Raw genomic sequence first — 24,102 nt, 5'->3', positions numbered from 1 at the left:
ATAAAAACAGTGAAGCATGGAGGAGGAAAAATTATGATATAGGCTTGCTTTTCATATTACGAGGTCGGGCCTATTAATTCCATCGGCGGTATAAGGGATGCAACCGAGCATGTAAAAATTCTTGTGGAGGTTCTGTTACCCTATGCTGAAGAGGAAATGCCGTTGGTTTGGGTATACCAACAAGATTATGACCCAAAAGCATACGTCAAAAAAGTCAAAATCATGGTTTGCGCTGAAGAAGTTATACGTTATGGAGTGGCCCGCTCAATCCCCCGACCTCAACCTCATCGCAAATTTGTGGGGGGATGTTAAGAACGCAGTTCATAAAGCAAAACCCAAGAGTTCGAAACATTCGTGATAAGCAGTGCGTTATTCGTGGAACGCAATACCAGTCAAGGGTGTTAGGTTTTAGTGGACTCGATGCCTCGTAGATGCGGAGCATCATAAAAAACAGTGGTTTTTCTGACTTCTGACGTAATAGATCTAGTACTTTCTCATGCACTGCTATTTTTATGAACAGCCATACATTTAAAAAAAAACTGTTTTTACTGTGGCAAAGCATACGGTAAAAATCGATATTACTTATTTTCTGTTATTATGAATAAAATATTTTAGTTTTTCATTAGAAGTTTATATTGAAGGCCTTTTTGTTTTATTTAGGGAGCACTGCTATTTTTATGAACACAACTGTATGTCTGTATCTGCATACTAAACAAATCCCAAAATTTAGTTCTTCGTTTATGGTGATACAAAGGGGTTCTCTTGCATCTCAAATTGAATAATTGAGATACTTACAAATCGCCACCAACCCTATACGCCTATTAAATAACTCAAAGTATTGGGACAAACGACGCTAAGTAGAGTGGAAAGTTCTAAATGTATGCTTCTATTTATTTACATTAGGTATGAATGAACGTCACCGTATAATGCTAAGATTTTGGTCAATATAAAAGCGTTTTTTGTGTGGTGTTTCTAACATGTTTGGTTATAAATTGGGTGGCGCAACAGTCCGTTGAAAACTAGGGCCTAGTGACTTACAACTCTCAACCATTCCTGTGTGCGAGTACTGTTGTCTAGGATGGAGAGGACCTACAGTTTTAAGTCGAATCCGAAGGGAACATTTCAGAAAGCTCTTTTCATGACAAGAATTACTCTTGGAGAATTTATTGACATTACCCGTGAAAAAACTCTATAGATGGCATAACCTCTGGCATGACAGTCCAACGCACTAATCATAATGCCACAGGTACTACAGCATGTTTGTATTGCTTATTAATAAACGCCTTCTTAAGAGCCATTTTGGGTGATCTCTTTCCTATCTACAAGGTACAGTTTGAGGATACTAACAAAACAGTCTACCGTCAAGGAATAACAAGTGCCAACATTAATCAATTTCATTTTTAAACTCATGAATAACCGTGTATTGTAATCATAATTCAGTAAACAGTTGATTTGTTTTAAATTGAGCAAAGCCTTTATAATGACCTCTGGTTCCAGACTGCACTTATTAAATATTTAATTAAAAATTAGAAGAAGGTATTTCGTCTAGATTTTAAATCACTATGCGGGACGTTAATGGTTTATGAATAACATCGTTTAAATTAATGGCATCATTTTCAAACAAAATTCAAGTTTGTATATATCACAAAATCATTACAGTTAAATGACCAACTAATGACTTTGTTTGTAACATTAATATGAAGATTTGTCTATTGACTTTAGTTGACTAGAATTTATTAAATTAAAAAGATATTAAACTAAAGATATTTTAAATACCCACCAACGAAAACAAAAATAAGTTTAAATGTACCTATTTGACTTGTTGTTAAAAAAATTTGTACACATGTAGTGTAGTACTACGACGACGACAACGGGTAAACAAACAATATACCTATTTGTCTATTTGAAGATAATTTAGAATTTCACAGATGCATACACACACAAACTGCAAGACCTATTCTCCGGAAGTGATTTATACTCAGACTCATGCAAGTTTCATTTCTTTATATTGTTTTTGTTGTTTTTAAAAAAATACTCATTAACAAGCTTGCGTGATTTCACGCGGCAAAAAGTTCCTATTATTATTTATAAGTTCATATTATGTTGCCTTGGAAAAATTCTTCATATAGAAACATTTTAGCAAAGTAAACAAATTGCAACAATTCTATTTTTATACCAACCAACTACACCTAATAATAAATTTCATGAAGATACAAGATATAAAACTTACTTAAAAATTTTCCTAACTAATTGGGTACCTTACTTCCTACATTATAAACATATATGTAGGTGCCTACATTTATACAAAATGTGAACAATGCGTGCACTTAATAGGTTGATAGAAATACGTTTGTACATACACCACAAATATGTGGTACTTTGGAATAGCCATTGAAAATCACTGATAATAAGAGCGTATAGTGTGGTGTGGTTGATACGGGAAAGAGATAAGTGTTGTTATAGTGGCATTAAATTTTATTATTATCAGTGTAAGCAGCTAACAATGTCGTCATTTTAATAGGTGGTTTTTAGTTGGTATATGTGGTACGTCTATTTAATGGTTGGTAATGTGATATGAAGTTTGTGTTGTTGTTTTTTACTTGGAAAGAAAATTGATAACAAAAAGCAGGAGGATAAAATGAAATTAAGGATTATTTTTAGTGAAATTCCAAATTCATTTGTATAAAATGGAAAAACATCTAATTTGATCCTTGGAACTATAACATTTGGATTAATATCCAGAGTCATATAGTTTAAAACACCGACAATAAACTTTGTATGTACATATGTACCTAGCACCAATAACATCTGGAATTAATTATTAAGTATGTCTCCAGTTTGCTGGACATCATAAAATGAATATTTACGAAGATTTTAGATTATCAATTAAAATAAAAGTGTAATCAGCTCGGGAAGTCGATAAAATTTCAATAAACAGTGAGGTTTTATTATATATAAAAATATACAAATAAAAACATATAAACAGACCAACACAAATTAAAAGATACTTGATACGTGGCATCAATTGGTCATTAAAAACAGGAATATAAATCCCATCACAGAAATTCAAGGTTTACAAAATCTAAATATTTATGTTTTTCCTTGCGGTATGTGTTTATTCTCCAGATTTGTTGTAAAGCAATTGATTTGAATGTGCCACCCGCTCATATGTAATTGCTGTAAATTTTGTTATGTCGAGACCAATAATTCAGTGGAAAAAAGTATTTTTGAGTCCATGGATTAAAAAAATGAAAATCTGTTCTAAATTGTTTCTAGTGCTACTTCATGGAGTTGTCCATTTTTCTTTTTATTTTCTAAAAAATAACAAAACTAAAACCTCGTAGTTTTAAACTAGACTCTATGGCGCGCAATCATTTTTTTTGTATAAAAATAGATGCAAATTTTCAAGGTTAAATTAATTCAAACAATACCATCTTCCTGCCAAAGTTTACAAGAAATTGACTTTTAACTAAATATAGGGTCCGCCTTCTACCGTTTTTTTCATCAAGTGCTTATTTTGTGAATGGTAAAACTTAGCTCATGTTTGATTTGACATATAATTAGTTTATCCTTCCGCTGAACGAATATGGTTGTTTATACGCTTGAACAACGCTGGAAAATATTGCCTGCGCTCGACTTTGAGAAGATGCCAAAAAAATCATCATTTCAGATGAAGCTCATTTTGATCTTGGCGGGTATATAAACAAACAAAATTGTCGCATTTGGGCACATAAAATCCCCATGCAAACATTGAAAAGCCGATACACCAAAACGAGTCATTGTTTGGAGCGGATTTTGGTCCAGAGGCATAATTTTGCCATTTTTGGAAAATGAACCAGGAGTGGCCGTTACGGGCAAACAACCTAAGCTGCTATCGATATTTTGATAAAATACCAATTTACTAAGTTGCATTTTTGAACATAGATAATTATAGGCCAATTATTATCACCCGTGGCGTGATGGTTAGTGCGTAGCACTGTCATTACAGATGGTTCAATATCTGCCAGTACCATCTAAAGTTTTTTCACATCTAAAGTTTTTTCACATGTCATGTACTGCCTCTTGCGAGGAATTGTCATATCCTCTAAGAGTAGTTCTTGTCATGAAAAGTGCTTTCTCAAGGTCCCCTTCATTCCTGCCAACATTACTCCCACACATCAATGGTTGAGAGTTGAAACTATGACATAGTTGTCAACGGGCTGTTGATTAACATTAAACAGATAATTACAAATTAATGCATTTTTAACATCCTATACGAGGTTATTGTAATCAGTCCGATTTGTTGTTTCAAGGGCCCTAGAATCTGAATAAGAAGTTTTTGGAAAGATGTTTGTCATACTTACATATGGGATACCCTTTCTAATTAAGTTTTTTTTTTTAAGATAATAACATTAAAGGATGTAGAAAGGTCTTTTAACAATTTTTGAAAGGTTGTCACTATCAATTTAATAAAAAAGGGGAAAATTTGGTTAACCCCAGATATGTGTGGAACCAATAACGCTAGTGACTTCAATTAAGATTAATTATTAAACATTGTGACGTGGTTCCAAATTTGAATAAATGTAACAAAAAAAAAACTAACATTTTTTTACAAATAAAAAAATAAACAAAAACATTTGCCACATTAAATATTTTGCCAACAAAAAATGATATTACCTCCAAAAAAATCGTAAAAAAGTAACTTTTTTGGAATCTTGTAAACTTTTTTTTTAAAGACAATAAAAAAACTACTAAAAGTTAGTAAAAATTGATTTTCGACTTGAATACTCTGGCAATAATTGCTTTAAAACTAATTTTATGTTATGAAGTAAAATTTAAATAAATCCATTAGTCATTTTTTTTTTATAAAAAATAAAAACCTACACAAAATTTGGTTTCTACTAAAAATTTTGGAAACAAGAAAAATCTTAAAGTTATTCAGACATTTTATTAAAAAAAAATGGCTGTTTTAACTCTTTTATTTGCTACACCCATATGAGTTCTATGTTTTTGCTGTTTCAAATTGATAGGTCCGTTCTTCGGACTTGTTTTTTTTTCAAGAACTATTGCTGCCTAAACGTGTTAATATTGAGTTTGTAAAAAAATGCTAAGGCCTTAATAAAAATTGTTTGAAATTCTTCTCCATTTAGCATTTGTTCCTTATAAAGCAATGTTGTTAAAAATTGTGTACCCGGTGAAATACAATATTCTTAAATATTTATATATACAGTAGTGGTCCAGTATAATGAACGATATAATGTTCAGAGTCAATTCGTTACATCCAACCATTTTTTTCATGCAAATCTTTAAGTTTATAGAAAGTACGTTTGTATTTTTCATCAAACTTCATAAAAAAATAATTACATACTTCACTCAATAAAATACAAAAAACATACATATATAACTTCATTTACATATAACAAAGATAGTTTTGTTGAAATTATGTACATAAATAGTACATACAAATATTTGGACTCATATTTAAGAAAAAAAAAATCGATAATATTGCTCATGTTCTGCATTTTACTTATTGTGAATACACTTCACGAAAGTGAATTTGGGTGTTCCACAATTCGTTATCGTGAATTGGATTTTCGAACATGCAAATGGATGTTCTGTATTTCGGTTGGTTCCATTTTTTGAACGCATTCAAATCACATTTTTTATTTCTGTGAATTGTTCTTTGATAGCTTCCTTCTGTTAGGAATGGGAGGGTTGCAGCAAGTTTTTGAATTGAAGGATGAAAGTATTATAAAGGGTTATATTTCCCTTAGTTTCTTTATTTATCAGAACAATTCTACATAATTTGCACACACTTACATTGTGTCTGGCAAATCCAATATGCGTATTTGATCTTCTTATTTTTTCTCTTGAAATTTTCTTCCTTTTATCACTTAAAATTGCCAATGATATTGCATCCATCTTCAAATAAATAAACATTTTACTTCAGAAAGAAAATAAAAATGGATGATCCTTCAGTTCTGACAGTTTGAAGCAATTTCAAAGTTTTCGAAATCGATCGAATTGAATCGATCATTTCACGTGAAATTGAAAAGTGATTTCAATTCATTTTCGATCGAAATTTGGAACATGGGCGTATGAATTTGTTTTTTTTTTGGGCGTTGAATGTTATTATTGAATGCCTCTGCCCCTAAACTTCTTAGAACTAAGACTTTAGAGTTTTCAATTCCATTTTGTTCTGCCCATTGGATGCAATTGTCAAAATTTCGGACAGCTTCGTGATGATTCATTCTTTGAACTTCAGTTTCTGAGCTAGTATTTTCATCACTATTATAATCCACAATTTCGACTTCTTCAACATTGTTGCTATAAATAATTTCGGATTCAAGGATTAATCAGTCTGAAAAAATTATGTAAGACTTCATAGCTTACAAAACAGTTTTTGCAATTTAGTATTGTGTTTACCTCTGGGAAAATATTTTTCATAAGAGCCACCGTATTCACTACAACGATCATATCTTTACGGAGAGCTGATAGATGAATATCATCCTTCTCATCAAATTCTTCATCTGAACTTGGAATATTTTTTTTTTGCTCTCCGAAATTCGTTATTTTGTTCGTTATATAGAATACCTAATGGACTTGAAAAAAGAGTTCGTAATGTCGATCATTCGTTATATCGGCATTGGTTTTACTGGACTACCACTGTATTACTAATGTTCATCACATTGAATTTTAAATGAACAAATAAAACATTTCTTTTATTTTTGTTCCATTTATCGATCAATACGCAAACAGTAATACAACATTTCTAAATTTTTTAGAACTTTGTTTTGATCGATGACAATGATGAACCTAACGGATTGGATAAGAACTTTCGTTCGTATTTCTAACAATTTTGGTGAAATTGCTAAGAACATAATTACAAAAAGAGGCTGGGGTGCTACCCACACTAATAACTTCCCATCCCGCCTGTTGATTTGTCTTGCTTAAAAGTTTGTCTATATGTACTCGTATCAATTTTTACCAAATTTGCGTACTATTCTTTGTAGATTTTATTTTTTATGAAAAAACGGACTGTTGGATTTTTATATAAAAATTACTGAATGTTGAAAACAATATTTTCTGTGAAATAAAATAAGTTTAAAGCCAATATTTTTAATTTTTGAAAAGCTATTTGAGCCGAAAGTAAATTTTTACCAAGTTTTAGTATTGTTTTTTTTAGAGCTTTATTTTTTGTAAAAAAAACTGTCAGTTCGAATTTTTTAAAAATTTTACCAAATGTTGAAAACAATATTTCTTACAAGATAAAATTAGTTTGAAGCCAATAATTAAAATTTTTGAACAGATATTTGAGTCGAAAATCAATGTTTACCAACTTTTATACATTTTTTTAGGTTTTTATTTTTTTTGTAAAAAAAACTGTCAATTCGATTTTTCCCAAAATGTGTCCTAATATTGAAAACAATATTTCTTATAAAAAAAATTAGTAAGAAGCTATTATCTCAAAGTTTTTAAAAGATATTTGAGTCGCAAATCATTTTTTACCAACTTTTGTTAATTTTTTTCGGTTTTTAATTTTTTGTAAAAAAAACTGTCCCAAACTTTTTTCAAACTTTAACTGAATGTTGAAAACAATATTTCTTATAAGATAAAATTAGTTTGAAGCCAATACCTACAACTTTTGAAAAGATATTTGAATCGATATTCAATTTTTACCAACTTTGAGTAATGTTTTTTTAGATTTTTATTTTTTATAAAAAAAACTGTCAATTTGATTTTTCTCAAAATTTTATCAGATGTCAAAAACATTATTCTTCGTTGCACAAAATTGTTTTAGAGATGAAATCATAGATCAGTCGTAAAATTTTGGAGGTGACAAATTTTTTTTTTTCAGTTTTATTGATTTATAAAAAAAAACCGTTATATTGATTTTTTTTCAAAAAATATACTTGTTTGGTATCACGTTACAATATATTATATAAAATTTAATTCAAGTCTCTAGCGTTTTTGGTTCGTAAGATATTTAGGGTTAACCAAAATGTTCACCTTTTTTTCAAACTGCTATGGTAAAAAAAACACCCACGCAATTTTCTTGAGAGCCCTTTCTGCCTTATTATCTGTATAACAAAATTTATTTGAAGCTGATATCTCTTCTGGTTCTTGAGCTATGGAGGACGAAAAAAAGTACGGCATACAAACGTACGTACACACGCACGCACATACATCTTTCTAAAATTCTTTTATTTGGACTCTAGGGACCTTGAAACTTCGAGAAATGTCAAAATTTTCAATTTGACAAATCTGACCCATTACAATAACTTCCTATGCGAAGTTAATAAAGTAATGAGTTTTGACAATTAAACGAACAGGCCTAATCTTTCAAAAGAATGCGTACTTTTTGAAAACTGTCAAGGTAACGCTTTTTTCTGAATATAAAACTAAATTTGGTTCAGCCTATATTATTCAATTTTTCTTTTGAAACAAAAAAGCATTAATTGTAAGGAACACAATTAAATATTGTCCTATAAAAAGTAAATATTTGTATTAAACAATTGTTTGTGTATTGTTTTCTAGAATTTTCAATTGTCAAGTTTTCTATTATTTTTTTGCTCAATATTTTATAAACAATAAATATGGCAATCATTAATTTTAATTGATTGAAATAAATTTTAAAACTAAATAAATAAAAACGTGTAAAACTTTCATAACACCTTGGCTTTAAAACCCATTTATAATAATAAATAATACAAAAACACTGCACGAGCGAAAGTTCCTTTTGCTCTCTTATAATAGAGAAAAAATAAAAACTCATATTTTTATAATGAAGCATGTAGTGTAGGTATAGCAAATAGCAATACAAGCAACAAGTGATCGTAATCACAATTCACAACAACGCCGAACGGCGACAATTGCTACTGCAAATGGCCGCGTTCGTTGCAAGAGACGATTTACAAAAACACATGGTACATGACACAAAGATAAGATTGACTGAATCATACGCGCAAGTCAAAGTAAAGTAAAAAAGAAAAAAAGCTCTCATCATATCTGAAAATTCTGATAAAGCTTGTCTTTGAATTTTTGTTTTGTTCTTGCGACTATTTTATTTATTTCTATTTTTGTTTACGAAAATTCTATAACTAAGATTGAATAAAATTCTTCATGATGGCATTTTATATGTTGGCGTTTGTTTGTTCTACATTATATTCATTTTATTTACCCAAACATATCTACGTGTGTTGTATTTTATGACATTGATCGTAGTAAGTGACAGTTCACTGGTTTTTTTTTTGTTGTATGTCACCACAATTCACCACACGTCAAACTTTAAAGTCAGTAATTAGCTTACGTTTATATGTGACCTAATTGAGTTGAAAATAAACAAAAAATAAATGAACGTTGGCCTAGTTTATTTTTATTTTAGTTTAGTTTTCATTTTATATTTTGTGTGATGTGAGTCTGTTTTTTGTATGTTTTATGTCATAAGACGTGATAATCGTGTATTTTATCGGAAATTCTTAGTTTGTTTTTTGAATTACCAGACGTGAATACTTATATCAACGATTAAAATCACCTTTTACGTGCAATTAAAGGTGAGTAGCAATATAAATGTATATACCAACTTTGGGAAAAACTTGTCCATTTTTTTGTATCTTGAATAAGGCATACTTCATGGTTGTATTTTCGAATGTTTGATTAATCCCCAATTGTTTTTGTCATTTGTAACTGTTAGCTGTCATTAAAAACAATGGCAAACATTTTGACAAACTCTCCATAATATTTTTGCAACTTATCAGATTAGACAATTTGACAGGTAATGACACCACATACATAATAGTAGCCAACAAGTGTCAGAAAATGTTCCTCCTGCAAATAGGAACCGTTCGCCTTGCTTTGTAAATGTTGTCCCTTTCACTGAAGCGAATTCCGTTTTGTTAGGTTATGAAATAAATGATGAAAAGGAAACGAGTAGGTATTAATGTAGTTTTATAATTGTAAATGACTTTACTTTTTTAAGAAAATATCTGTTTCAATAAAAATCATGTGTAATTTCTTTTTCCATTAATTAATTTTTTGTTTTTAAATTCTTTTTCAGGTGCAATAACTTCAGCCTTAAATTGATGAGAAATGGCGGGTCCTAGTTGACAACTACAGAATTAATCTCCTTTTTATTTCGGTGTAGAAGTTTAATCGTTATAAAAATCGTATACGTCGTTTGTACGATTGATTTCGGGTTGGAAAATACAAGGAATAAAAACTTGTATTCTTATTTTCTCGCGTTGCCTTTAGATTTCGTAAAAAAAAAGTTTTAAAAAATTAAAACAATTCCCAAGCCCTGACAAAAATCCCCAATACAAAATTAACCGATAAATTGTATAAAAATGTGGTAGAATACGTAAATTCATAAAAAAGGAACAAAAAATCAACCAAACTTGTTGATTTTGTAAAAAAAAAAATATAACTTTTTTTTTTTTGAAAAAATTGAACTCGCAAGTGTAGTTGAATCGCGCGCGTGTTAATTATTTTGACATTTCGATTATGAGTCGGCAATATAATTCGACGCGTACCGGCGCTACCGTTGCGTATGCAAATGTTTCGAATGTAAAAAAGATGGCGTCGCGTCGTCAACCGGATCACGAAAGTGGTTATTACGAAGATAATCCTGTACTAGATTTCGCTCGGATAAATGGCAGTGATGATTCACAACCATCAAAACCGCCATCTTCGGCGAAACGTCAAAAATTATCATCGGACGACGATGAGAAACAAAATCGTCATCACGGTGGTGGTGGTGGTGGTGGTGGATCGAGACAAACACAAAATAAAAAATTAAAGAAACAACAATCAGAGTCCATAACAACAACAACTAACGTCAATGACAGCAATATTTATCAACAAATGACAAATAACAATAACAAAAAGAGGCAACCAACCGCCAATAACAAACGTCACTTGAATAACAACAACAACAATATCAAACACTGTGATGTTGTGCCTCAGCATCATAAAAATATAACGGACCATGGTAATCAAAAGAAACAGCAACAACAATTCACAACGTCATCATCAACAGCATCGGAAATGACAGTGACAGCAACAAAAGTAAAATCAACGCCGACAACAACACCACAACGCACGAACGGGACATCAGCAGCAATCATACAAATGAATGATGAAATTGTCGAAGTCAACGACAGTGAAAGTGAAGAAGAGGCTGTGATGAAAAAGAATGCGACGAAAAAGGGTCAGAACCATAATCATCATCAACAACATGCACAGATCAGCGGTGGTGGTAGTGCAGCGGGAACTGATGACACGAGCAATGGAAGTAACAATAATAAGCAACAGTCAAACCATCAGGCGGATGATCGTGGCGATAGTGGGTCAGAGGTTGAGTGCGTTGCTGTTACGGATGCCCAAACCAATGCCGACAATGAACAGTTGCAGCGTGAAATTGAGGAAGTAACAACGGTGCACTCGAAATGTAAGTAGAACACTTTATTTTTGGTTTTCTTTCTTTTTTTTCTTTATTTAAATTGAAATTAATTTTGTTTTTTATTTATATTGAGGGGTGAAATGTTTAATACTCATGTTTGATTGTGGTATACATTGACTTGAACTTAAAAACAATGGCACATTGAAATCAGAATCCTTTGAGAATAAAAACTCTTAAATGGCGCCCAACGTGGAATTTATATATTTCATTTTTTGTTTAGTTCAAACGAACTTAGTGGCTTTTCATGTCGGGTTTATGTCTTAATTATGGGTGAAATAAATGCAGGGGTATAATAACGCAATATATATGCAAGAAGGCTGAAAATGTTAAGAATTAAAATAGAATGGCGCCCAATGTAAATCCTCCTTTACTTTGTTTGCTTTATTTAAAAAGATAAACAATGTATAAATAGGTTGTTGCGCTGGGCAAGTATAAATTGGATATTCTTAAACTCTTTTAAAAAGTGGTTAACATGTAAAAAGTCATTTAATTTGTTTGTGTATGTCAAATCAATTCTTTAGAATAGATGTATGTACGTATGTACTTTTCCACTACAAACAAAACTTCAATAAACTCATTCATCCTTCTGCTATAGCAGCACATGATACTAATATGTAAATGGCCAGCATAGATTCAACAGGTGGTTGTAATTAATGGCATGTAGGCGTGTTGTCAAGAAGATGAATTCCCCATCCCCAAACCGTCGCTGTCCACACCAAACTAAAAAAGTATTTCTCTCATCGGTTCCTTTCCTCTATACAACAAATTAAAAAAAAGAACTACTCTAATCTCTGGCTCATTGCTTTTCTATGCATAACACATATTCTGTCATGTTTGTATATATGTAGTCAAACTGCGAAAATAGAACATTTTCAGCGCCGTCGCCGCCACCACTAGCCGCCACCTAGCCAAGCTTGTTATGAAGTATTTGTGGGTTTTTCGCAAGTCCCAAGTATTTGGGTGATTCTCAATACTCCTTCCACAGGGTGTTGGTTTATATTCAGACTCTGAGGAAAATCAAAAGAAAAAAAGTTGTTGTTGTTGTTGGTTCGGTGTCGGTGGCAGTAAGACTGAGCATCTTGTATTGTATATACCACATAATGATTATGTACATATGTACAATATTCCCTCGGTAAAAAATGATAAATAGACAAAAAAAAAACATGCTTCTATTTTTATTGCTGCCTTTTTTCGCTTGTTCTTGGTGCTCTATACAATAGACTCTGGGTTCTGCGCTTGACGTAGTTAAACGCGAGTCATTCTTTTTTGTCTTCCTTTTTTTCACATGTTTTTTTTTACTTTGCATGTGATGTGATGATATTACAATAAACATACTAGATAGATTGTTGCACAAATTATACACACCCATGCCATAAAATGTCATATGCAAACACATATGTAAAAATGTGTTCTATAAAAATTATATGCAAGTTGTATCTATATATGTACATACATATGTACGTACATATTTTTTAAATAAGGTAATAATTATGAATTACTTAATTCTTACATGACTTTCGACTTTGTAGAAGCTTTGCAAACACGTGTATGACTTTATTTTACTTTTTTTTTTCTTGGCGAATTTGGAACTCCATGGCGAATATAAATTAATTTTAAACTAGGACAAACTTAAATTGTGTCGATATAAATATAAAAAAGTAATACGTATTCATATTGCAGATATTAAACATATATATACATATTAAAGATATTTCGAGTTTTTTGGTGAGCTAAAAATACATATATAACCTAAATTATTATCTATACAATAGTTTCACGTTGGGCGCCAATTAATTCTTAGAGTTATTTATTTGTTTAATTTTCAAAATAAAACAAGATTAGTGAATCAATTTGTTGTTAATTGAGAATAATAACTGTCCCAATGGTAGTAACAATTTCTGGTCATTTGTAAAAAATGTGCGCAACACTATGTCATCGTCAGTTCTTACGCTCGTTTCGAATGACACTCCCTACGTAAGCTCGATTGATAAAGCCAATTTGCTTGCAGCACAGTTTGCTGTTAATTCGACGCTGCCAATGAGTGACATGACTTCTCCTGTACTTGAAAGCTTAAACGGTTCTATGGGACGAATCTTCTTTCGTACACGTTCATTTACTAAAGTACTTAAAAATCTAGACATACACAAATCCGCTGGCCGGATAGTATCCCCACTATTGTTATGAAGAGATGTTCTTCAACGCTGTCAAAACCACTGCGTAAGATTTTCCATCTGTCCTATTCTACAGATCTCTTTCCGAGTGGATGGAAAACTGAATTGTACAGCCTGTTCTTAAAAAAGGTGAATCCTTTTCACCATCTAACTATCGTTCAATTGCACTTACATCCCTTCTTTCCAAGGTCATGGAAACGCTGATCAATTTTCAGCTTAAGAAATATCTTGAAGAACGGAAGCTTCTTAATGACGGGTAGTATGGCTTTCATTGCAATAGAGCCGAACAGTGGAACAAATCTTAAAATCGTTTTGGAGAAAGTAAGATTATTGCACTTGATATTTCAAAGACATTTGATAGAGTTTGGCACCAAGCTCTCTTATCGAAAATGCGTGCATTTGGTATTGATGAATCCCTTCTTCGTTGGGTCGGTCCGTTCAATTTAAGTAGTCTTGAACGGGTTCAAATCTGATATCCACAAAATAAACGCTGGTGTGCCCCAGGGCTACGTTTTGTCTCCGACACTTTTCCTTATTTTTATAAATGATCTTTTTTCTGAAACTTTTAACCCACTTAATTGTTCCGCTGATGAAAGTACCCTCAGCTTCTCATATTCGTTTTTAGATTCTCATCCTTGTTCTTCGAATGTGGACTATCAACGGCAGCGTATGATAAGCTCGTTAAATTCTGATCTTGCTAGCATTGTCCAATGGGGAATCAAAAACCGTGTAGAATTTAATGCTTCGAAAACTCAATGCTGTCTACTGTCACAAAAGCGTAACCTTCCCCCAATGCCACTATCCATGTGTGGTACTTGCATCGAGGAGACCGAGCACCTTTCAGTCCTAAGTATGTGCATTACAAACTACTTCTTGTGGAGTGATCACATGTTGCATTCCTCCCCTCAAACAATTCAACCGTAATATCCGTTCTTCTGCTCATCAGTTTACCCTTGAGCCTAATTTTGGACGTACTGTAAAGTACGGAGATTCTTTGTTTACTCGCACCACACGAATGTGGAATGCTTTACCAGACTCAATGTTTCCCACACATTGTAATAATGTGCAGACATTCAAAACCAATGTACACCGCTATCTCCTTTCTAATCCTATCCTCCCTTCCTAAATGCTTGTACTGTGATTAATCATGATAAGGGTATTCATATCCCCTTGAGTGCGAGTATAATATAAAAAAAGGGTCTTGAATCCATTGAGCAGCATTACGAACGAAATTATGTTTCACGTGACCTCAAAGAAAAAAGTAAAAACATAAATAAATTGGGTGGAGAAACAGTCCGTTGAGAACTAAGTCCTAGTGACTTACAATTCTCGACCATTCCTTTGTGCGAGTACTGTTGTCAGGGATGGAGGGGACCTACAGTTTTTAGCCGAATCCGAACGGCTAATTTGAGAAGCCCTTTTCATGACAAGAATTACTTTTGGAGAATTTGTCAATTCCTCGAAAGAGGCAGTACCCGTGAATAAAACTTTATGTGGCACAGGCAGGGGTCGAACCCAAGACCTCTCGCATGACAGTCCACCGCACTAACCATCATGCCACGGGTACTACAGTTGAGGAAGGAAAAGGTTTTTAAAAAAATCATTCTAGGATATTCCGAGCTTTAAATGCAACACTTATCTGAATATTCATCCTCAGTTGTTCTTGGCCGACGCACATATTTTCCCACCAATTAATTTCTCTATTACTGGGGTTTTCAGCTCTTCAGTTTTTTTGCGAGTTGTGATTGTAAAATTGTACTTATTTTTTGAACTTTAACCATTTCAAATCAATCTATTTTTAGTAATGGCGTAGTTTTTACTTGTCAGATATCAAAAAATGAGAGCTTCAAAATTGACAATGAAAGTTCTTTTCGGAAAGTTCTTTATTTAGACAATTACTAGCTGTTACAAAAGGTTAACCGTACACATTTTTTTCCCAATTGTGACAGTTCACGCTAAGAAAAAAAAAAAAACAAAGTGTACAAACCTAAACTTATATAACAGACATATTAATTAAAATATTCAGAAACACAGAAGTCAAATAGTAAACTCATAAAATTACTAAAAGTAGCCATTTTATTTTATATATAAAGTAAATTTTTAACAGATATGCAAATAGATTGCAAGCTTTTATTTAAAAAATCAGTAAAATCATCTGTTTTTAATTAGTAACTTACTAAAAACTCTCGAGCATTTTACTAAAAGTCGATAAAATTGTACGTCATTAAATTGACAGCTAGAGTTCGATATATCGACATTATATACACAAAAATCACCCCTTTTAACAATTTAAACACATGATTGGAATATAAAGCAAAGTTAATTTCAAACCATGACAAAGTATTTACAATGTTAAATGACATTCTAATGACGTCTAACATTGGGGGATTCCCCTATTCAAAATTGTCTCTTCAAAAATATTGTGTTGAGTATGTATCGCCATTACAAAAAAAAGAATACTCCACTTTATTTTAAGTAAATGGTTGATTTATGAATATCTGATGATGCGGGTATCTAGTTACGTACATTTATACCAACATGACAAAATAAATAAAATAAAACTTCACTGATTGGGTAATACCATAGCATTAGTCAACAAACAATTCCAAGTAAAACTAAAAACAATATTTTGAATTGGAAACCATTTTCTTATTTTTCTTCTTTTTTTTTGTGTTTGTGCTAAATAGATTTGGCAACGTTGTAAAAAGTAAATTAAACTTTGTTGTGTTGTTTAACCAAACACAAATTTAATTGTATATATTTTGTTTTATTTTTTTTAAGTTTTATAGTAGCAAGTTTAAGCTTTATGCAAAAATACAAAACAAAATTGCTGCCAGTGTTGAAGTACAGTAGAAACACTCTAAATTGTTTCTTTTTTTTTGCCAGATTCAGAGTAACTACTCAAGCGACCAATCGGTCATGTGAACTTTTTAAGCGTACAAAACGTACAAATGTGCAAAAGTACACATTTACACTTAAAAACGTTTGTACGTATTTTTTTTCTTAACATTTCTTCTCCTTTCGATATTTCAAAAATATGTTATAAACACATCGAGAAATGTTCAAATCTTATGATCATTTTTGAAGGTAAAACCGAATGTAAAACAGTTTTATTTTTTCCCAACCACCACTAAATTATTCTGGCTTAGAGGTCATCGACTGTTTTACTCTCTCAATTAAGGCATTTTTTTAGTACGCTTCCAACAATAAAGCTTTATTTATTTTTAAGCTTTATTCATTGTAGTATAAGCAACAAAAACAATACAAAAAAACACCTGTCAATGATTTTAGAGGGAGGGGGTGAAGCACACAAAACACTCAACACACGCTGCAGTTTCATTTTTCACTTTTACTGTGTTTTTCTTCTGTATAAATGGCTTTAAACGTATTTATTACCAGTTTAATGTTTTTTGTTTTATAGCCATGTGGATAGACCACTGATATTTATTCATATGCATATATTAGCTCTCAGAGGAGATACGTTTAAAACCATATAAAAATATTATGTACCTCATTGCATATAGTATTGCATTTATATGCACATTATTTTAATGAAGAGCTATTTCAATATTTCAATGGCAAGTTTAAAAATTGAAGGTTGCCAATTATGCGAGCAAAAACTATGCAACTTGTCTCTTTGGAGTTTTTTTTGTTGTTGTGTGTTGCTAAATTAAATTTTATCTCTTAATGTCAAGTTCTTGGTAATTGTGAATTTGTTGACCCCGTTTTTTGTTGTTGTGTTTTCACTGTGAAAACGTCATGTTGTTATACGCATGAAAATAAATGTATGCGTTAATCATTTATGAAGTTAGCTGGTTGGTTGCTTTGAGCCTAAATTGATATCCATTGCTACTAGCTTATTCTCGTAAAATCGATGTATAAAATGGTCAAAATTCATATTGGTTTCAAGTATTATGACAAGAATATATTGAAGAACCTTTGAAAAAAAAGGTTAAAGCCTTCGCAAGTACAAGTACACGATGGTGTTGCTTATACTTTTTTGTGTAGTACCCTGTTATTGAATATCAAAACGGGACACTACACTAATTGGATCTCAGGCTAGGTTGCCTTGAGATAGCCATTTCTACCCTGTTATTGATAGCTGAAAATCCGAGTACATACTAGTATTTTTCAAGCATTTGAATACAAGAACCGAGTATAACTTGCTTGAGTACTTGATTAGTAAAGGGTTTTACAAAAATTAAAATTTGATATTTTCATTTTTTTATCTGTGAAAAAAAACTTTATTACAAAGTTATGCTGAAGCGTGTTTCGTTACATTTTCAGTGCTGGCATAGTTTTTACTTGTCAAACGTAATAAATGATGACAGCTTAAGAAGTGGCAGCTGCCTAAATAGTCAGCTTTTCCAATTGAAACATTTTTTTGGATTCAAGTAGTTGCTAGTATTGAAAATTCGAATACCAGGCCATTGAGTAATGTTCGTTTCAATTTAAAACTTAATTACTTAGAGATAAAATCTATAGTCTGTTTAAATGATTGTTTCCGTATTTGAAACTATGTACTTGTTAAATATTTAAACTTAAGTCCCAAATACTTTGAAGTACTCTTTAAATATTTGAAAACACGTGCTTAATACTTGAAAGTACTTTTAATAATCTTCAAAACATTTTGTAAGCTGTTTTAGTCAACTACGAGTATTTACAGCTCAAGTAGATACTTTGATTTGTAAGTACTGGATACTTATTACTTTTAACGAAATACTTAAATAAGAAATACTCACTCAAACAAGTCTAAGGTTTATAAATAACGCGCCCAACGAAAATCAAAATTGGTTAGGTACATATAAGTATTTTTCAAGTATTTGAATACAAGAACCGAGTATAACTTGCTCGAGTACTAGATTAGTAAAGGGTTTTACAAAAATAAAAATTTGATATTTTTTTTATCTGTGAAGCCACAGTAACGGATGCAGCACCAATATATATTTTCGAAAATTTCTTTGAACAATTAGAACATTTCCGCCTTCAATACCTTGATAACTTTACTAATTCAACCTTAAATCAAAGGTGGACCATTACATACACTTTATTACAAAGTGATGCTGAAGCGTGTATCGTTATATTTTCAGTGATGGCATAGTTTTTATTTGTCAAACGTCATAAATTATTACAGCTTAAAAAGTGGCAGCTGCCCAAATAGCAAGCTTTTCCAATTGAAAAGTTTTTTGGATTCAAGTACTTGCTAGTATTGAAACACCTGGCCATTGAGTAATGTTCGTTTCAATTTAAAACTTAATTTCTTAAAGAAAAAATCTATAGTCTGTTTAAATGATTGTTTCAGTATTTGAAAGTATGTACTTGTAAAATACTTAAACTAAAGGCCAAATACTTTGAAGTACTCTTTAAATATTTAAAAATACGTGCTTAATACTTGAAAGTACTTTTTAAAATCTTCAAAATATTTTGTAAGCTGTTTTAGTCAACTGTTTACAGCTCGCTTAGCTTTGATTTGTAAGTACTGGATACTTATTACTTGTAACGAAATACTTAAATAAGAAATCCTCACTCAAACAAGTCTAAGGTTTATAAATAACGCGCCCAACGAAAATCAAAATGGGTTAGGTACATATTAGTATTTTTCAAGTATTTGAATACAAGAACAGAGTATAACTTGCTCGAGTACTAGATTAGTAAAGGGTTTTACAAAAATAAAAATTTGTTAAAACGGATGCAGCACCAATATATATTTTCGAAAATTTCTTTGAACAATTAGAAAACCCTATAATTCGAGTACTTGCTAGTATTGAAAATTCGAATACCAGGCCATGGATTAATTTTCGTTTCAATTTTAATTTCTTAAAGAAAAAATCTATAGTCTGTTTAAATGATTGTTTTAGTATTTGAAAGTATGTACTTGTTAAATACTTAAACTTAAGTCACAAATACTTTGAAATACTCTTTATATATTTGAAAACACGTGCTTTATACTTGAAAGTACTTTTAAAATCTTCAAAACATTTTGTAAGCTGTTTTAGTCAACTACGAGTATTTACAGCTCTAGTAAGTACTTTCATTTGTAAGTACTGGATACTTATTACTTGTAACGAAAAACTTAAATAAGAAATACTCACTCAAACAAGTCTAAGGTTTATAAACAACGAAAATCAAAATGGGATAGATAGATAGTGTGACTAACACTCCTTGCGCAAATTTCTTCTGACCCATAAGACACCCTAAAGCCCACACAGTGTTTGCTAATTCATCTTGTTTTTTTCACATTCCGACTGGACGATATGTAAACACTTCATAAATCCAAGTTCTAAACGCCCACAAACCATTTGGATTTCAACCCCCCAGTTTCACTACACAAATCTCTACTTTTTTACTCACAATACTTTTTATTTTCCTTCTTCTGTGCCAGTACACAAACGACCGACGTTAACCTTTTTGAGTAAAGTAGGTACACCAATAGCTTAACATCCTTTCGGCTTGTCACTCCTTTTTTTTCTCTTTAGGCAAACAAAAAGAAGTTTAGACACAAAAAGGAATCCTTGGGCTTTGAGGTCTTTGAAAGTTCACTCTATATATAAGAGAGGTCATCAACCGATTTTGATTAAGTTTCTTTCACCAAAAAAGCCAGGCAAAAAAAAGCAACAAATAAAATCAAAAACAAAAAAAAAAAAACTTCAAACCACAGTTCATTGTCATTAACTTCTTTTCGTCCATATCGCCTCCTCGGCAGGTTCTTGCCTCCATACCTGCCCCCACCTGCTCTACTAAACGTCTTTCCCACGTCTCTCCAACCGCGCTCCTACCGTGTCGTCGACATCAACAATAACCTGCTCAAGTCAGCTGTAGGTTATTTGTGAGGTTCATGGCTATTTGCTTAGGTGTATTCATCGTATCGTATCGTATGGGCTTTCTGTTGAAGTTGATGATGATGGTAATATTTAATTCGTGGTACACCACATTTTACCATCATATAAGGCAAGCAATTTTCCATCATCTATTTTCCAAGACTCTATGACGACGCTAGGACGACATCATCATCGGTGACGACGACGATGAAGAAAGCTGAAGATGCAAATACAAGAGCTTACAGCAGTGAGTTTATAGAAATCGAGAATGTTCGAGCTCTCTATGACCTGACATTAGACAAGAAGGCATGGCACACATCGTGCATTATATGCATAAGTCTAACAGTAATGAAACCCTTTCATATAAAAACGAAAAAATTACGATGACGATGAGGACACGTGACACTTGGCACGTTAGCCTAAAAGACTACGACGGACGACGACGCGGACGCGGACGACATCAACGACATCGTCTTGAGTTCAAATTTCGGGTGGAAAACAAAAAAAAAAAACGCCAAGTGTCATTCACTTATAAATATTTTTATTTAAAAACATGAAATAACAAATGGGGGACAGGTTAAATAAAACATCAGAAGTTTCACATATACAACATACATACATTGATATGACCACCAACACACACATAATTTGAATTGACAGTGTGATTGTTGTCAACTTAAGCAAACATAAAATTTATAATTTGTTTCAATTGAGAGTGTTGAATAGAATTTTATAAGATTTATATTATTTATATCGTTCATCGTACTTCTACTTGTACAAGTGGTGGAGTGTATAGAGGCATATAATGAGGCAAAATTGAACTCAGATCAAAGTGGATGAACTTTGAGAAAATGGTAGTGGTAGGTCAAATAAGAAACTATATACATATTTACATTTAAACATTGCAATGTGTAGATGTGTATGTCTTCAGTTCACAAGAAAATGACACAATATAAGAAATACAATTTTTGAAAAATTAAATTTGCAACTTAAAAACAAGCAATACTTACCTTAGTGAATACCAAGATCTATTTAGGAATATGTATGTATGTGTTTTATCCTATGTGTGTCTTTATGATAAACCGACATATTAAAAGAATTTTTGCATTAATTTAAATTTTGTTTATTTTAAATAATTAATTAGTTTTTTGTATGTGGTTTGTTTTTCTTAAGAATCCAATACAATTTGCATGTTCTAGTTAAAATACCCTGAAAAGTACTTTTACAATTGTTACTTTATAGTTTAATTAATATTATTTAGTAGTTTTTTGTTTGTATTTGTGTTTTTTTTCATAATCTATTTTTTGTTGTTTTATTTATTTTTCCATTTTTTGTATTTTTTTTTGTTATGTTTTTGCTTGTGCGTTTTGTTTATTGTGTTTTAGTTTTAATTTTGTTTTTATAAAATATTGTCTTCATTATTGTTTGTATTCTTGTTATTCTCATTTTCATTACTTCTTTTTATTCGTGTGCTTTATTTTCTTGTTAACTTCCCATAGGAAGTTATTGTAATGGGTCCGATTTGTCAAATTGAAAATTTTGACATTTCTCGACGTTTCAAGGTGCCTAGAGTCGAAATAAAAGATTTTTAGAAAGATGTCTGTGCGTGCGTGTGTACGTACGTTTGTACGTCCGTATGTTCGCGACGTTTTTTTCGTCGTCCATAGCTCTAGAACCAGAAGAGATATCGACTTCAAATAAATTTTGTTATACAGATAATAAGGTAGAAAGATGCAGAAAGGGCTCTCAAGAAAATTGCGTGGGTGGTTTTTTTTACCATAGCAGTTTGAAAAAAAGGTGAAAATTTTGGTTAACCTTAAAGAAACAGGTATATTTTTTGAAAAAAAAAACAATATAACGGTTTTTTTTATAAATCAATAAAACTGAAAAAAAAAATTGTCACCTCCAAAATTTTACGACTGAAATATGATTTCATCTCTAAAACAATTTTGTGCAATGAAGAATAATGTTTTTGACACCTGATAAAATTTTGAGAAAAATCTAATTGACAGTTTATTTTTTATAAAAATTAAAAATCTAAAAAAACATTACTCAAAGTTCGTAAAAATTGAATATCGATTCAAATATCTTTTCAAAAACCTGAAATTTAGGCTTCAAGCTTATTTTATCTTATAAGAAATATTGTTTTCGACATTTTGAAAAATTGATTTTCGACTCAAATATCTTTTCAAAACTTTGAGATATTGGCTTTAATTTACTTTTATCTTTCAAAAAATCTTGTTGTCAATATTCAGTTAAAGTTTGAAAAAAATCGAATTGACAGTTTTTTTTACAAAAAATTAAAAACCGAAAAAAAAATTAACAAAAGTTGGTAAAAAATGATTTTCGACTCAAATACCTCTTAAGAGATAATAGCTTTTTACTAATTTTTTCTTATAAGAAATATTGTTTTCAACATTAGGACATATTTTGAGAAGAATCGAATTTTTTACAAAAAATAAAAACCTAAAAAAAATATATATAAAAGTTGGTAAAAATTGATGTTCGACTCAAATATCTCTTCAAAAATTTTAAATATTGGATTCAAACTAATTTTATCTTATAAGAAATATTGTTTTCAACATTTGGTAAATTTTTTAAAAAATTCTAATTGATAGTTTTTTTTTACAAAAAATAAAACTCTAAAAAAAACAATACAAAAACTTAGTAAAAATTTACTTTCGGCTCAAAAAGTTTTTAAAAAATTAAAAATATTGGCTTCAAACTTATTTTATTTCACAGTAAATATTGTTTTCAATATTCAGTAATTTTTATATAAAAATCCAACATTCCGTTTTTTCATAAAAAAAAATCTACAAAAAATAGTACGCAAATTTGGTAAAAATTGATACGAGTACATATAGACAAACTTATAAGCAAGACAAATCGACAGACGGGATGGGAAGATATCAGTGTGGGTCGCATCCCAGCCTTTTTTTTTTTTACCTATTTTTTTCCATTTTAAGTAATATTTTTTTTTTTTAAATTGCCCCTCCCGCCTAAACTGGGGGAGATAAACCCAACCCTTCCATAACAAAAAATACTTGTTTTTAACTGTTCTATACAAATCCATCTTTAAACTTTGTCTTATTCTCATGTATGTATATCTTATAAAAGCTGACCTGGCAAGTGTTACTTTACAGTTTTAACAAAAAAAAAAATAACGTTTTTGACATCTTGTAAAATTATTTGAAAAATCGAATTGACAGTTTTTTAAACCAAAAATAAAAACCTAAAAAAAAGTTCTTAAAAATTGATTTTTGACTCAAATATCTTTTAAAAAAACTTTTACGAAATTTGATAAAAAATAATTTTCGATTAAAAATCTCGTTAAGAAATATAGATTTTCAAATCAAACTACATATTTCATTATATGCAAAATGTTGTTGGTAATTTTAAAACTTCAAACTTTTTGTGGGTCGCATCTCAGCTTCTTTTTTTTTATTGAAAGAAGCCAAGTTAAGAAAACAAAATTTAGAGAAAATTTAATAAAACTCTTTCGGTTCGTTTTTAAGAGAATTCGATTTTTTTTTTGACTAAAAATTTGTATGAAGACTTCTATTGTTTTTAGTCATAAAAAAACAGAACTCGAATTAAAAATTCTGTACGAATGCAAAACGTGCCATATAAAGTAAATAAAATAGAGAAATTAAAAAAAAAGTGAATGCCACTAAAA

The 24,102-nt window shown here is 30.9% G+C and overlaps 1 protein-coding gene across 2 annotated transcripts in view; it reads left to right on the top strand.

Annotated features, from left to right (window-relative positions):
• The window catches only part of LOC129944002 (ribosomal protein S6 kinase alpha-5), a 67,885-nt gene that overhangs the window by 3,433 nt on the left and 40,350 nt on the right, over positions 1-24,102 (top strand). Inside the window, exons 1-2 of one of the 2 annotated variants that reach the window (XM_056053118.1) lie at positions 9,404-9,533; positions 10,037-11,425. In XM_056053118.1, the coding sequence (XP_055909093.1) occupies positions 10,480-11,425 (946 nt within the window). In that variant the 5' untranslated portion in view covers positions 9,404-9,533; positions 10,037-10,479. Of the gene's footprint in view, positions 1-9,403; positions 9,534-10,036; positions 11,426-24,102 lie in introns of those variants that run through there. The other variant, XM_056053117.1, reaches the window with a different exon arrangement.

This window comes from Eupeodes corollae, chromosome 2, assembly GCF_945859685.1.
Source record: "Eupeodes corollae chromosome 2, idEupCoro1.1, whole genome shotgun sequence".
Lineage (NCBI taxonomy): Eukaryota > Metazoa > Arthropoda > Insecta > Diptera > Syrphidae > Eupeodes > Eupeodes corollae.
This window is presented reverse-complemented; position numbering and strand designations above follow the sequence as displayed.